Source organism: Manis javanica, chromosome 11 (genome assembly GCF_040802235.1).
Source record: "Manis javanica isolate MJ-LG chromosome 11, MJ_LKY, whole genome shotgun sequence".
Taxonomy (NCBI): Eukaryota; Metazoa; Chordata; class Mammalia; order Pholidota; family Manidae; genus Manis; species Manis javanica.
The window spans coordinates 3,568,184-3,584,989 of record NC_133166.1 but is presented as its reverse complement, the minus strand read 5'-3'; the positions used below and the strand labels follow the sequence as shown (position 1 = coordinate 3,584,989).

Here is a 16,806-nt window from a genome sequence, read left to right as displayed (position 1 = left end):
CAGCAGGAGGAAAAGAAATGGAACAGTGGAGGGAGTGGAGGCCTGGGACTGCTGAACACCAAGCCCTGGAGGTCTACTTGGTGAGCAGAAACCTACACTGTGTGGTGCTCTGGACATTGGGGAGCTCAGATAAGAGGAGTGCTTGAGAGACAGATTCTGGCCATTTGTGGAGGAGGGGATCCACACTGGGCAGCTCAGGGGCAAAGGAAAGGCAGGTGGTCTGAGACACTTCCTAGCAGCGAAAGGGCTGCTGAAGGAGTGGGGTTTGCATGGAGCTTGTTGTGAGGGGGAGGTGAGAGGTGGACAAGGTTGTCTAGGCATGCTCTGCCCAGCAGATTGGGAACTTTGAGGAGCTTCAGGCTCTCTATCCCTCTGGCAGACTACTCAGCTCTGAGGCCTCTCAGTGTGACACCGAGCCTTCCTCCTAGCCTGCCAGCAATGGTTCACAAAGCTGCAGTTCCTGTGCTGACATCAGGCCAGCCAGAGGGAGGCCCCGCCTACAACAGCTAGAGATGCAAAGCACAGAGACTGACACCTGTGCGCTCGGCCCACTGGCTCTGACACCAGAGATAGGCCCAGATGGAAATCTGAAAACAGATCTTTCCTTCCTCCAGGCACAAGTTCCACTCACCTACGACCCCCAACCTCACTCTAGGGGCTGAGCAGCTCCAGAGACTGGTGCTTCTGGGCACTAGAGAGCACTAGGTAGAAATATGAAATGTCAAAAGAACATGGTTCAGACCAAAATCTCACAAACCCCTGAAAAAGGGCCAAATGAAACTGAACTCACCAATCTGCCTGAAAGAGAGTTTAAAATAAAAATCATAAACATGTTTATGGAGAAACAGAAAAATATTCAAGAACTCAGGAACAAATTTAAGATGGATATTGAATCATTAAGAAGTTCCATATCTGAAATGAAACATACAATGGAGGGATTTAAAAGCAGATTAGATGTGGTAGAAGACATGGTAAATGGAATAGAAATTAGAGAAGAGGAATACAAAGAGGCAGAAGCACATAGAGAAAAAAGAATCTTTAAGAATGAAAGAAATATTGAGAGAACTGTAGGACCAATCCAAACGGAAAAATATTTGCATTATAGCAGTACCAGAAGAAGAAGAAGAGAGAAAAAGGGATAGAAAGTGTCGTTGAGGAGGTAATTGCTGAAAACTTACCCAATCTGGGGAAGGAGATATTCTCTCAAGCCATGGAGGTACACAGATCTCCCAACACAAGGGACCAAAGGAAGACAACATCAAGACCTATAATAATTAAAATGGCAAAGACCACAGATAAAGTCAGACTTTTAAAAGCAGCTAGAGAGTGGAAAAAGATCACATACAAAGGAAAACCCATCAGGCTATCATCAGATTTCTCAACAGAAACCTTACAGGCCAGAAGGGAGTGGCAAGATATATTTAATGAAATGAAGCAGAAGGGCCTTGAACGAAGAATACTATACCTGGCAAGGTTATCATTTAAATTTGAAGGAGGGATTAAACAATTTCAGATAAGAAAAAGCTGAGAGAATTTACCTCCTACAAACCAACTCTACAGTGTATTGTGGGGGGACTCCTATAGATGGAAGTATTCCTAAGTCTAAACAGATGTCACCCAAGGGACAGACAAAGAGTACAGAATATGATTCATAACATACAAAGAATGGAGGAGGAAGAAAAAGGAGGAAAAAAAAAAGAACCTTTAGGTTGTGTTTGTAATAGCACACGAACTGAGTTAAATTAGACAGTTAGATAGTAAGGGAATTACCCTTGAATCTTTGGTAACCACAAATCTAGAGCCTGCAATGGCAACAAGTACATACCTATCAATAATCACCCTAGATGTAAATGGTCTGAATGTACCAATCAAAAGACACAGAGTCACTGAATGGATAAAATACAAGACCCATCTATATGCTGCCTACAAGATACTCCCTTCAAACTAAAAGACATACACAGACTGAAAGTCAAGGGATGGAAAAAGATATTTCATGTAAATAATAGGGAGAAAAAAGCAGGAGTTGCAGTACTTGTATCAGACAAAATAGACTTTAAAACAAAGAAAGTCACAAGAGACAAAGAAGGTCATTACATAACGATAAAGGGGTTGGTCCAACAAGAGGATATAACTATTATAAATATCTATGCACCCAACACAAGATCACCTACATATGTGAAACAAATACTGACAGAATTAAAAGGGGGAATAGAATGAAATGCATTCATTCTAGGAGACTTCAACTCACCACTCATTCCAAAGGAGAGGTCAACTGGACAGAAAATAAGTAAGGAGACAGAGGCACTGAACAATGTATTAGAACAGATTGACCTAAAGGACATCTACAGAGCACTGCATCCAAGAGCAACAGGATACACATTCTTCTCAAGTGCACATGGAACATTTTCAAGAATAGATCACATACTAGGCCCCAAAAAGAACCCCAGTAAATTCAAAAAGATTGAAATTGTACCAACCAGCTTCTCAGATCACAAGGGTATCAAACTAGAAATAAATTACACAAAGAAAATGAAAAAGTCCACAAACATATGTAGGTTTAATAATATGCTCCTAAATAATCAATGGACCAGTGACCAAATAAAAACAGAGATCAAGCAATATATGGAGACAAATTATAACAATCATTCAACACCACAAAATGTGTGGGATGCAGCGAAGGTTGTGCTAAGAGGGAAATATATATATTGTAATACAGGCCTACCTCAGGAAAGAATAACAATCCCAAATGAACAGCCTAACTCACAATTAATGAAACTAGAAAAGGAAGAATAAATGAAACCCAAAGTCAGTATAAGGAGGGACATAATAAAGATTAAAGCAGAAATAAATAAAATTGAAAAGAATAAAACAATTGAAAGAATCAAAGAAAGCAAGAGCTGGTTCTTTAAGAAAATACATAAAATAGATACCCCCCTAGCCAGACTTATCAAGAAAGAAGAGTCTACACACATAAACAGAATGAGAAATGAGAAAGAAAAAATCACTATGGACAGCACAGAAATACAAAGAGTTATGAGAGAACACAATGAAAAATTATATATAACAAACAGTAACCTAGAAGAAATAGACAACTTTCTAGAAAAATACAACCTTCCAAGGCTGACCCAGGAAGAAATGGAAAATCTGAACAGAATGATTACCAGCAAAGAAATTGAATTGGTAATAAAAAAAACTGAAGAACAGAACCCCTGGACCAGATGCTTTCACTGCTGAATTTTATCAAACATTTAGTGAAGACCTAATACCCATCCTCCTTAAAGTTTTCTAAAAAGTAGAAGAGGAGAGAAAACTCCCAAACTCATTCTACGAGGCCAGCATCACTCTAATACAAAAACCAGGCAAAGACACCACATAAAATGAAAATTACAGAATAATGTCCCCGATGAACATGGATGCAAAAATGCTCAACAAAATATTAGCAAACCAAATTCAAAAACACATCAAAATGATCATCCATCATGATCAAGTGGGGTTCATCCCAGGGATGCAAGGATGGTACAACATTCAAAAATCCATCGAGTCATCCATCACATCAACAAAAAGAAGGACCAAAACCACATGATCATCTCCATAGATGCTGAAAAAGCATTTGACAAAATTCAACATCCATTCATGATAAAAACTCTCAACAAAATGCATATAGAGTGCAAATACCTCAACATAATAAAGGTCATATATGACAAATCTACAGCCAACATTATGCTTAACAGCAAGAAGCTGAAAGCTTATCCTTTAAGATTGGCAACAAGAAAAGGATGCCCACTTTCCCCACTTTTATTCAACATAGTTCTGGAGGTCCTAGCCATGGCAATCAGGCAACACAAGGAAATAAAAGGCATCCAGGTTGACAAGGATGAAGTCAAACTGTCCCTCTTTGAAGATGACATGATATTGTACATAAAAAACCCTAAGGAATTCACTCCTAAACTAATAGATATAATATCTGAATTCAGCAATGTTGCGGGATACAAAATTAGCACACATAAATCTGTTGCATTCCTATACACTAACGATGAACTAGCAGAAAGAGAAATCAGGAAAACAATTGCATTCACAATTGCATCAAAAAGAATAAAAGACCTAGGTATAAACCTATCCAAGGAAGTGAATGACTTATACTCTGAAAACTACAAGACACTCATGAAAGAAATTAAAGAAGAAACCAATAAATGGAAACACATCCCATGCTCATGGATAGGAAGAATTAATATTGTCAAAATGGCCATCCTGCCTAAAGCAATCTACAGATTCAATGCAATCCCTATCAAAATACCAACAGCATTCTTCAATGAACTGGAACAAATAGTTCAAAAATTCATATGGAAACACCAAAGACCCTGAATAGAAAGCAATTCTGAGAAGGCAGAATAAAGTGGGGGGGAATCTCACTCCCCAACTTCAAGCTCTACTACAAAGCTACAGTAATCAAGATAATTTGGTACTTGCACAAGAGCAGACCCATAGACCAATGGAACAGACTAGAGAGCCCAGATATAAATGCAAGCATATATGCTCAATTAATACATGATAAAGGAGTCATGGATGTACAGTGGGGAAATGACAGCCTCTTCAACAACTGGTGTTGGCAAAACTGGACAGCTACATGTAAGAGAATTACACTGGATTATTGTCTAACCCCATACACAAAAGTAAACTCAAAATAGATCAAAGGCTTGAATGTAAGTCACGAAACCATAAAACTCTTAGAAGACAACATAGGCAAAAATCTCTTGGACATAAACATGAGCAGCTTCTTCATGAACATATCTCCCTGGGCAAGGGAAACAAAAGCAAAAATGAACAGGTGGGACTATATCAAGCTGAAAAGCTTCTGTTCAACAAAGGACACCATCAGTAGAAAAAAAAGACATCCTACAGTATTGGAGAATTTATTCATAAATACCATATCCAATAAGGGCTTGACATCTAAATTATATAAAGAACTCACGTAACTCAACAAACAAAAAGCAAATAAGCCAATTAAAAAATGGGCAGAGGAGCTGAACAGACAGTTCTCCAAAGAAGAAATTCATATGGCCAACAGGCACATGAAAAGATGGTCCACATTGCTAATCATCAGAGAAATGCAAATTAAAACCACAATGATACATCACCTCACACCAGTTAGGATGGCCACCATCCGAAAGACAAACAATAACAAATGTTAGCAAGCATGCAGAGAAAGGGGAACCCTCCTACACTGCTGGTGGGAATGTAAATTAGTTCAACCATTGTGGAAATCAGTATTGAGGTTCCTCAAAAAACTAAAAATAGAAATACCATTTGACCCAGAAATTCCAGTGCTAGGAATTTACCCTAAGAATGAGGGCTCCCAGTTTGAAAAAGACACATGCACTCCTATGTTTATTGCAGCACTATTTACAATAGCAAAGAAATGGAAGCAACCTGTGTCCATCAGTAGATGAATGGATAAAGAAGAGGTGGTAAATATACACAATGAAATATTATTGAGCCATTAGAAGAAAATAAATTCTACCATTTGCAACAACATGAATGGAGCTAGAGGGTATTATCCTCAGTGAAATAAGCCAGGCCGAGAAATACATGTATCAAATGATTTCACTCATCTGTGGAGTATAAGAACAAAGAAAAAAACTGAAGGTACCAAACAGCAGCAGACTCACAGAACCCAAGAATGGACTAACAGTTACCAAAGGGAGAGGGACTGGGGAGGATGGGTGGGAAGGGAGGGATAAGAGAGAAAAAGGAGCATTATGATTAGCACACATAATGTAGCAGTGGGGGACATGGGCAAGGCAGTATAATACAGAGAAGACAAGTAGTGATTCTATAGCATCTTACTACGCTGATGAACATTGACTGTAATGTGGTATGTGGTGGGGACTTGATAATAGGGGGAGTCTAGTAACCATAATGTTGCTCATGTAACTGTACATTAATAATACCAAAATAAAAAATAAATTAATTTTAAAAAAGCAATAAACAAGGTTCTATTTGTTTCTAAAAAATTTAGTTTGCTTTTATTTATTTCAATTTTTACTGTTGAGAAGTTTTGAAGAGTAACTTCGTGTGCTCTCCATATATTAAAATGTTCCTACTACCCAAAACAAACTACCTATTGCAATCCCTATCAAAATTTCAATGCAGTTGTTACAGCATCAGACCTTCTGATTTTGAACTAGTAAATTTTTTCAGTGCATCCTTATGGAATATCTTTCCATTTATTCATGTTTTTTTCAATTTCTTTCATCATCTTATACTTTTCAGTGTACAAATCTTTTACTTCATGGGTTAACTTTATTCCTCAGTATTTTATTCTTTTTTATGTTATCATAAATGGAATTGTTTCCTTAATTTCTCTTTCTGATAGATCTTTGTTAGTGCATAGAAAAGCAACTGATTTTTACATATAAACTTCATACCCAGCAACCTTACTGAATTTATTAATTATGATTTTTCTGGTGGAGTCCTTAGGATCTTGTACCTATGATGTCATGTCATCTGAAAATAAGACAATTTGATTTCTTTCTTTCTGAACAACTCCTTATTATGTTGTTGTCTGTCATAAGGTCATACAAATGCCCCCTTAAAAAGCAGAGCAGCCTTTTGCGGTTTACTATCATTCTGAAATGCCTTCACAAAAGGACATTTGCAATTACTTAAAGGGTGCATTTCTAATGTGTAGTGAAAATGCCACTGAAATGTGAGTTAGGGAAACAGTGTTTTTATTTGTGCTTATTTATTTATTTATTATGGGTATATTTCTAGGTGTTATGATGGATCATTTATGTAGGGATACTAGTGCATAGGAAGGATATACACAAACATAATTTAAGGCACTCAAACCCTTCTGGTTTAATAAAGCCATTTAATAAGTTTAATAAACCCACTGTTTATGAAAACAATATTGTACCTTAAGAGAATAAGTTGAATTAGCATGTTGCAGATGTGGGGAGTTTTGGCCATGAAAGCTCGCTGGGACTTACACATGAATAAGCAAAGCAGGTATAAAAAGACTCTCTTCGAAAACAGAAAGTGGCTATATTAGCACTTTTCATATATTGGGAGGAGATAAAGATCAATAATGACTACTCCCTACACTCAATTTAGGCACAGTGATAAGTAATGGAAAGTATCTAGAAGATGTATTGGTGAGACTACAGGAACCTGTATCAAAGGACCTGAACTTCAGATCTCAGAACCTTTAAGTAACACTTCTGAGTGGAATAACTTGTTTCACACAGAACATGATTTAGTGCTGACTATTTTTTTCAGGGCACCTTTCACATCCTTATTCCTCAAGCTGTAGATCAGAGGGTTCAACATAGGGATGACAACTGTGTAGAAAACAGAGGCCACTTTGTCCGTGTCCATGGAGTAACTGGAGCTGGGTCGGAAATACATGAACAGCAGTGTGCCGTGGAATATGGCCACAGCCGTTAAGTGGGAGGCACACGTAGAGAAGGCTTTGTGTCTGCCCGCTGCTGACTTCATTCTCAGGATGGCAGTTATGATGTAGATGTAAGAGAGGAGGACAGTCATGATGCTGAGCCCCACAACACAGGTACTGAAAACGAACAAAAGAATCTCATTGATGGAGGTGTCTGAGGAAGAGAGGGCCAGCAAGGGTGGGATGTCACAGAAAAAGTGGTTGATGATGTTGGAGTTGCAGAATGACAATCGGAATGTACAACAGGTGTGAATTGCCGAGTCGACCAACCCTTCCATGTACACAATGGCCACGAGCTGGATACAGAGTCTCCTGGGCATGGCCACTGTATAAAGAAGTGGGTTGCAAATGGCTACATAACGGTCATAAGCCATGACTGCCAACAGGAGACATTCCACATCTGCAAAGATCCCCCAAAAATACATCTGAATGGCACATAAGTTATATGGAATCCTCTTCTGCTCAGATAAGAAATCAGCCAGCATCTTGGGAGAGACAGTGGAGGAGTAGCTGACATCACAGAAGGACAGATTGCTCAGGAAATAGTACATGGGCGAGTGGAGTCTGGGGTCCACCTTGACCAGCAGGATCATCCCCAGGTTGGCAACCACGGTTATGCCATAAACCAGCAGGAAGAGCACAAAGAGCCCCTGCTGCACGTCCTGCCTGCCAGAGAGACCCCGGAATATGAAGTCAGTGACCCCAGTGCAGTTGTCAGCAGCCATCACTCGGGTCCGGAAATCCCTGGTTGTGAAAGATAGAGGTGGAAGGACAGGATTAACATCATCTAGTTAAACTGCTGGCCTGTTCTATATTTAGAAATTAGAGATTGTACCAAATAATGCCAGGACTGTTTAGGTAAACTGACTCTTCTGGAAATATGAATATTGCAGATGTAGATGGAGCTCTTCTGGAAATATATCCAGATGAATATAAATTGATGACATGATAATCATATAGCTAATATTTGACTAGCACTGTATAGAGTTTGTAGCACACTCTCATCCAAATTAAATCATGCTATTTCCACACCATTTTAGGCAGTATTGATGATAGTTCTTGTAATTTCAACTTATATTAAGAAATTGTCCTCAGTGTCTGAGGCAATATTTTCTCAGTTAGTTGTTCCACAAATAACCATCTCTTTGGACAAGATAGCTTTTCTTTTAAATTTACTAGGAAAATTGTTCTGTAAGAGAGAAGCATAATTCTCTGAGACATGCAGATAATGAATATATTCCTTTATTTTCCTTTATCATCCAAAACAGTGGAGGAGGCACAGTGATGGCAGCTTCCTGGATCTAACCTGCCTCCATGTCCTCATTCCTCTCAGGTCCTATCTGGCCTCAAGAAACAAGGAATAGAGGTCATTTGTGATTCAGGACCCACTGGATTATACCGTGGTGGTTGCTTGAAATGTGGGTGAAGTGCCTCCAGGAGTGGTACTCTAACCCTGCTTCCCTCTGACAGTTGCTGTTCTTCAGGGAGTATATGAAGGGTGTTTAGGGTCTCATCACAGAGATGCTGGTAACAGAGATGACAGGCAACACAGGGACTACGGATGAGTGTGTGAGTCCTTCTGCTCTAATCTCCAAGAATCTATGTGCTCTATTCACCAACAGATCGACACATAAGACACATGAGATGAAGACACATATATCCTGAGTCCCATAACCTCAGAGAGATTTATGTATGAACTGTGTCCCCACCCAGTTCTGTAGAATTTGTAATATTGTTTCATAGTTTTAACATGGTGTCTCTTCAATGTCTGAATTCTGTGACCTTCAGCTGTGAAAGAGTTGGTGGTCCCTGGATAACTGATTGAATTCTATGTCCCATTGTTATATTTTATTCAATTCAATATGCTGTGTATAATACTGTCCAAGACCTTCTTTGTTCTGTGGGAATATAGGGGAACAAGGAGCAGAAAGTAGTTGAAGAAAAGAACAAATATGTAAATAATGATCTAGTCATCAATGTGTAAGTCTATAAACTCTTGGCTGAAACTCATTTAAGAAACTGTCCCTGTAGACACATCTTGATAAAAAAAAGCTTCCCTTTAAAAATTGAAATATTTTTAAGAATATATAAAAGTACAGGTAACATATTGAAAATATGTTCGAACATCTCCACTATTCATGTTTGAAAATTATTATAAACCCTTCTGTCTTCTATCATCTATCTATCCATATCTATCTATCTATCTATCTATCTATCTATCTATCTATCTATCTATCTATCTATCTAATAATCTATCATCAATCTTTCTATATATCTATTAAAAAGACTAATAAAATAATTCAAGTAAGAGTATATATATATTATTTCATAACTTCCTTTCTTTTTATAACATGCTTTCAAAGAATAATAAAAGAATGAAGAAAATCTAAAATATAAATGAGAAAAACAAAAAATATATAAGTACCTGACCCAGCACTACTGCCTTCTTTGCTGTGCGCAGCTCTGTCTGCAGAGGGCTCAGCCCTGCTCTTGACGGACCTGTGTTATATAACTGTCTGTATCTGATGCCTGGGAGTTGAACACTGGGTCTCTCAGGAATAAGCCACAGAGATGTCATGTTGTTTATCATCTGCTATTTCAGGCAGGTAGGGTGATTGAGAAAGAAATACAAACCTTTTAAAAAATGTTTTTCTTCTGTCTGTAACTACTGCCTCACATTATAGCTGTTTAGCAATAGAGAAATCACCCCAGTCAATGAGCCTTCCTTGCTTCAGGCCTTGGATCCCTGTACAGGCATTTGGTTTTAATTTCATGATTTACCGAACAATCACACAAGAGTTCACTCTCACATGCTACACAGACATACGTACACTCACTCTCTCCCACTATACACATTCACAAAAGAATGGTTTTATAAAGCCAGTAAAAAGTGACCAAACTAGCACTCCCTGTGGATGATATAATTTTGCTGTCCATGTACTTGGATTTTTAATTTCTAAACAATAATGATGTCAGAATACACACACACACACACACACACACACACATATACGTGTGTGTACATCTGTGTGTATATATTATATATATATAATGAATCCAGGCAATGCAGTCCTATTTAATGTACATTAATTTATTCAGTCTTTCCTCTGTAAATGGGTCTTGGTTCATATATAATTTTTAATGTCATAAATATTCTGATATCAGTGAAATATTCATTCATCATAGCCAGATATTTCTTTAAAATAAATTCTGAAATGGCCTTTAAAATTAAGGAAAGTTAAGTTTAAATAAAGGTAATTTTGGCCCTGTTACCATAGCCAAATACTTTATATTATCGAATTTCACTATGCATTTTCATATTTTTAATATATTATCACATGTCCTGAGTTGTCTCTGATTATGAAACAGAATTTGACACTCAGAGTGATACTCAGAGTGAATTTGATACTCAGAATGTTAAAATCTTATTGACATTGTTTAAATGAATCTAAAGAAATTGCTTATAATAGATTCCTCTAATAACAGTGAAAGGAATTAAATTTGTCTGAAAAGATAACTCACTTAAATGCTCCATTAGAATGTTAAAACGTGTTTGTGTTAAAGTGGCATTTGAAAATAGACAAGTGTAATGATCCAGAGACTCCAGATTTCTTTGAGAACTGAGACCATTCACGTCCACCTTCTAAACCCAGGCAGGATCCCCTACTAACTGAGGGCGGAAAGATTACCGCACTGGGAGATAATTTGTTTTATTTACATCAGGCATATGCAGGTAGGTTCTTATTTCTTCTGAAACCTCACCTGGATTAAACAGAAACATAAATTTTGCAGCTTTTTACAATTTTTACTTTAACTTTTTTGTTTTTATGGAGTTCCTCCTTACTTACAAAGCTAGAATGCCTTTACCCAAAATTCAATGAAATGAATATACTTTTTTATTTTTGGAAAAGAGATTCTAGTCACAATTGTGAATGCTTTTTCATAATGCATTTCTCTACTTTGTGTGATGACCTCTACACTAATGTATAAAGTATCTAACTGTGAGGGAGACTCTTGAGGCCAATCTCCAATCACCTAAGAAATGGCCCAGGATTGCCCATCATGTCATCTCAGGTACATGATCTTTGTGTACCTAAGGGCTTCAGGACACCTCTCTTTTCCCTGGTGCACATTTGGAGGAGGCAGAGTCACCCTTGCTCACCTCATTTCCCTCAGGTGCCTCCCTGCCTCCACGGGCACCACATCTCCTCAGGCTGCACCCTGTTTAGGCAGGAGCCAATTTTACCTTCCTAAGCATGGGCTGCCCCTCTAGAGCATGGACTCAAATCCCACTGCCCATTAAATCCAAACATGTGTGGCAACATGTTCTGAAAATTAGATAATCTATATTACCTACCCAAGGGTTTGTGTGGTCATAGGGGATGAGTTTCTTTATCTAGGGGAGAAAGTGAGGAAAAAAAATCTGTATCTGCATGGCCTTCCTGGTGTCACTGGTGCCCCTAAACATAATACTACACAGGCAACTGTCTACTTATAAACTCCTGCCTTCAGACCATGGTTGTCTGGCCCTGAGGGGTGGGCTTTTTATCACTTAAATTCAACACACTATACTGATACCAAGGGAAGCCAGGGTTCCTAAGTCTGCTTCAGAACACAAGAACAACAGTGTCTTGGGGCTAAAACATCTCTGTTGTATAGGCAAGGAAGCACTTTTAGTAACATAAAGTATAATCCTTTAATGAAATATTCTTTAAAAAGTATATGGCTTATTAATTTTACAAAACATCTTGAAAACATATTAATATAAGAGTCTGCAAAAGCTTTAAAAATGAATAATGTAATCCTGCAATTGTCTATAGTCTGATGGTAAATAGTCTTTTAGTTTTTAGAAAATCCTTGGATGTAGTATACATATATGTATGATTTAAAAAAAGCAAGTGAATGTTTGGAAGCACAAATTTCTCTTCACCTAGTTCCCTGACCACAGAGCACAGCAAGCATCTCAGAGAGGTCTGTAAGCTCAAACGGGAATAAACATCGAGTGGGATAGTTTTGTGTGCTTTTAAAAAACTTTATAGTGGTGAAATCATTCAGTTTGTACCCTTTAGTCTGGATTCTGTCACTCAGCAGCACGTGTGTGAGATTCCTCCGGGCTGTTCTATGTGGAGATGGCTCCTTCATTCTCTGCTGTGTGCAGCACAATGAACAAACACACCACACGTTAGAGTTAGATTCCAGGAATGCTACTGTGATCACTTGTAGAAGCTTTGAGTGTACATATATACTCATTTCTTTGGGGTATAAAACTAGGAATAGAAATTTATTCCAGCTCTCAAAGGCACGGTGACATGGTTTTTGAGAGATGAATGTTGATTCTGACTTCTTCAATGATCGAAAACTATAGCTGTTTCACATCCACACAGTACATGATATTAGCATTGTGCATATTCTTTATTTTATCTACTCTTTAGGTGAGTTACAGTGTAGCACTGATGTTGTAATTTTAAATTACCTGTGCAGTAATAAAGCTGTGTAATTATTTCTGTGAACAGTCTATTAAAGTCTGAAGAGTGAATGGGGGGTGCTGTATTTAAAAATATTTGGTTTCCACAAACACACTCCCATCACCACTGTTAGACATACATTTACTGAGCTTAAATATCTCATTTGAGCTGAAATTTCCTTCTCATAGTTTGCATTTCATTAGATCTGATTAAAGGGGCCAGTATCAGCTCAAATCAATGTTTATATGATATTGCTATGATTTATATCATTACATGATATCACTGTCTTTCCCTGTGGAAAGAAGAGGGCATGTTTACACTTCTGAATTTTGTCCACCTACTGATCCTCTGAATGTTTGGACTTCAGTACATTTCAAACAATTTTTTCTGACATGTTTCTGTTCATGAGAAAGATTAACACAAGAATATGGGTATAGTGATAAAACATGGCACAGACAGAAATCCTTCAAACTTTTTTTTTTCTAAAGCATCACTCACAATAGGTTTTTTTCTACCACCATTTTTGCCCTTATCTGTCACCATGTTCCACAAATTCCACCTGGAGAAGCAGAGGAACCTCTTGAGGTTTATTTCCATTCTGAAATGCCTTCACACAAGGATGTTTACAATTCTTTACAGGACATGGAATTCTAATGGGTCATGAAGAATGTCATTGAATTTGTATGGTCCTTTAAATATGTTGCCATATCCGTGTTTTCTCCGCACGCTGCTTCCAGTGCTTTGGTTTCATAGAACTTAAGCAGAGCCTGATGAGGCAGTGTATCCATGTAGCACACAGATGAATGCTTTGTACTTTCTAAGAAATCAACATGAATGTCTTTATAGATTCATTGCTTAGTATCCACAACCATTTTAAGAGTGATTAAATATATATACAAGGCACATATCATATCCTCATTTAAATTGTTTTGACCAATATCTAATAAACATTTGGGTATCTTGAATCTTATTAACTTGTTTTTCCATTGTGAGTTGGTGGAAGCAGGATTGAAACACCAAGTTCTAGAGCAAAGAGTGTTCACAGTCTCCTATCGGAGGCAATGGTTTAATCAATAGAGTAAAGAGAGATAAAGGGAGGAGTTGTATTATTCATAAACCACAATGAGAGACATTTAACCAGGACTTAGGAGGGTAAGAAGGGGAGAACCACTGAGTGGAAGTGACTGGGTTGAGCATTTCAGCACAAGGGTACACTTTTCTAGGACGCCCCACTGGGTTCTTTTGTCCTTCCCACTTTGGGCTTCATATCCTCCCAGAAGCATGTCCTGCCCATCTAGGACCTCAGTTCCAGCCTCGCTATCTAGGTGCCTTTCTTCTCTCCTCACTCCACTGTATCTCCATTCATCATTCAGACATGAACCCGATACTCAAAGAATCTTTACTTCTCTTTATTTTAGATTTAGACATTTTGCCTGACCTTAGAATACCATTCCTATTTACTTCTAAGTGATATGTAGTTTATTATGAATTATCTGTAAGATTAGTGAAATGACTCTCATTTCAGTATAGGATCCATTAGTATAGGAACTACTGGATTCACTATGAAATGCAGCACCTAGAATTACAAGTGCATAAAACATTAATAAGTCTTAGAACAATTAAATTAGTGTATAAAGTGAACATTAAACAATGAAAATTGACATACTAAAATAGAGATTGGAAAGCATTCCCAAGATAGAGAACACCTTATTTAAATTGAAGACATACAACAAATTATAGTATATTTAAGAAACTCCTAAATATTGGTATCACTTGGGCTTAGGATACTATGTATTGTATTCACTGAGGTATTTGAGCCAACTTTGTAGCATAATAAATGATTTGAGAAACAAAAGTGTATGTTTGTGGAATTAAAATGACTAAGAAAGCACAAGTAGAAGGGATTTGCTGACCCTGCTCTGGACCCCTGGGAAATAAATCTCCCATGGGAAAGGCGCCCTGCCTGCACCAGGACATAGGGAGCTACTCCTATCAGAGAGGGGTCTTCAAAGCCAAAGAAGCTGATATAAACAAACATTGTTTCTTTTTACTAATTCACTACTCTAGTTTAAATGTTGTTGAGTATTTTTTACTAAATGAAGCTCCCAAAGCTGTTTTCTATGTCCTGTTAAATCCTCACAGATTTATGCTTCCTCGTCTCTGATGCATAAAAGCTGTCTGCATCCACCCGCTCTTTGGAGCTCAGTTTCATTACTGGGACTCTATACACACGTAATTAAACTTTGCTCTTTTTTTCTTCTGTTAATCTCATTTTAATCTGATTCTTTGACCAGCTAGAAGAACTTTGAAGAGTAGAGGAAAATTCTTCCTCCCCTCAAAATGCATTTTTAAATAGTATATACCCATTTCCTTAAATCAAAAATTTTTTTTTTAGTTTTTCCAGGGTCTCCTTCACATCCTTGTTCCGCAGGCTGTAAATCAGAGGGTTAAGCATGGGAATCACAAGCGTGTAAAACAGTGAGGTCATTTTGTCTTGATCTAGGGAGTAGGAAGAGCTTGGCCGGAAATACATGAAGAGCATAGTTCCCTGGAAAATTGCAACAGCAGTTAAGTGGGAGGTGCAGGTGGAGAAAGCTTTGAGCCTCCCCTCAGCAGAGTGGATCTTCAAGACGGATAGGATTATGTAACAGTAAGAGACAAGAACTCCTGAAATGGAGCTCACTTCAATGAAGCCAAAAAAGGCGAACACTGCCAACTCATTGACGTGTGTATCTGAGCAGGAAAGGAGGTAAAGGGGAGGTAAGTCACAGAAGAAATGGTTAATCTCATTTGACCCACAGAAACATAAGCGGAATGCTAGTGTCGTGTGTATCAGAGCATCGGCCATCGCCACCGTGTAAACCCCAGCCATGAGCAGGGAGCACACTGTGCTGGACATGTTCACCGTGTAGAGCAAGGGGTTGCTAATGGCCTTGTACCGATCAAAGGCCATCACTGCCAGCAGCAGACACTCAGAATCTGCAAAGGTACAGAAGATCAAGAATTGCACAGCACAGCCATAGAAAGAAATTGATTTGTTTTTGGCAAATATGTCCACCAGCATCTTGGGCCCAACTGCCGTGGAATAGCAGAGGTCACAGACGGAGAGGTGGCTGAGGAAAAAGTACATTGGCGTGTGCAGCTGGGAATCCATTCTAATTATAATGATCATTCCAAGATTTGCCAGAAGATCAATGATATAAACAACTAAAAGCATGATGAATAGAGTCACCTTGACCTCAGTGCTACTAGTAATTCCCAAGAAAAAGAATTCAGTCAAGGAAGAGCAGTTTCCCTTGTCCATTTCTTTGCATTCTAAATGTTTCAAAAATGATCAAGAAGATGATAGATCAGGTTTTGATTCCTCTGGATACCCAGAAGATACCTGCAAGACAAGATGTGATTTCTTAAGTTGTCTTCTTTACTCTCTGCAAATAGTCTAAGCATTAAAGAGGTATTGTTGTATATGAAAAAAAACTAAAAAATGCCTGGGATAGGAAATTGGTAAACTTTGATTTAAATCTGTATGTCCTTCCTAAGATACGTTACTGGTCTTGGCTTCTGTGGCCCAATTCCAGACGGGAGATTTGAATAAACTGGAAGTTCATTCTAGATCCAAAACAACAGTTACGGAGAAAAAGCCAGAAAACACCGGACAATATATGTTAGATAAAAAAAGGATCACATTTATTGCTTTATAAAAGAAAAGACGTTGAGTGTGTCACTGGCAGTGATACTGCATATAAGTTAATTAGTGAAAATTATTATGGTACCGTTTTTGGTATATAGTGGCTTTAGTGTTTACTGAAACATGACACAGGACTTGTAGAACTGTTCTATTACTCATTTTAACTAGTTTGCCACAGAATTAGAGCTTATTTGTATGAC

General features: G+C 38.0%; 2 protein-coding genes across 2 annotated transcripts; both read right to left on the bottom strand.

Annotated features, from left to right (window-relative positions):
* Window positions 1–7,239: 7,239 nt before the first annotated feature.
* Window positions 7,240–8,178, bottom strand: LOC108407779 (olfactory receptor 5AP2-like). The gene has a single exon (XM_017677353.3). It carries the CDS (start codon window positions 8,176–8,178, stop codon window positions 7,240–7,242), a length of 939 nt encoding a protein of 312 aa, XP_017532842.3.
* Window positions 8,179–15,289: 7,111 nt separating this feature from the next.
* On the bottom strand, window positions 15,290–16,240 carry LOC108407780 (olfactory receptor 5W2-like). The gene has a single exon (XM_017677354.3). The coding sequence runs from the start codon at window positions 16,220–16,222 to the stop codon at window positions 15,290–15,292; it is 933 nt and encodes a 310-aa protein (XP_017532843.3). The 5' UTR covers window positions 16,223–16,240.
* Window positions 16,241–16,806: the final 566 nt, after the last annotated feature.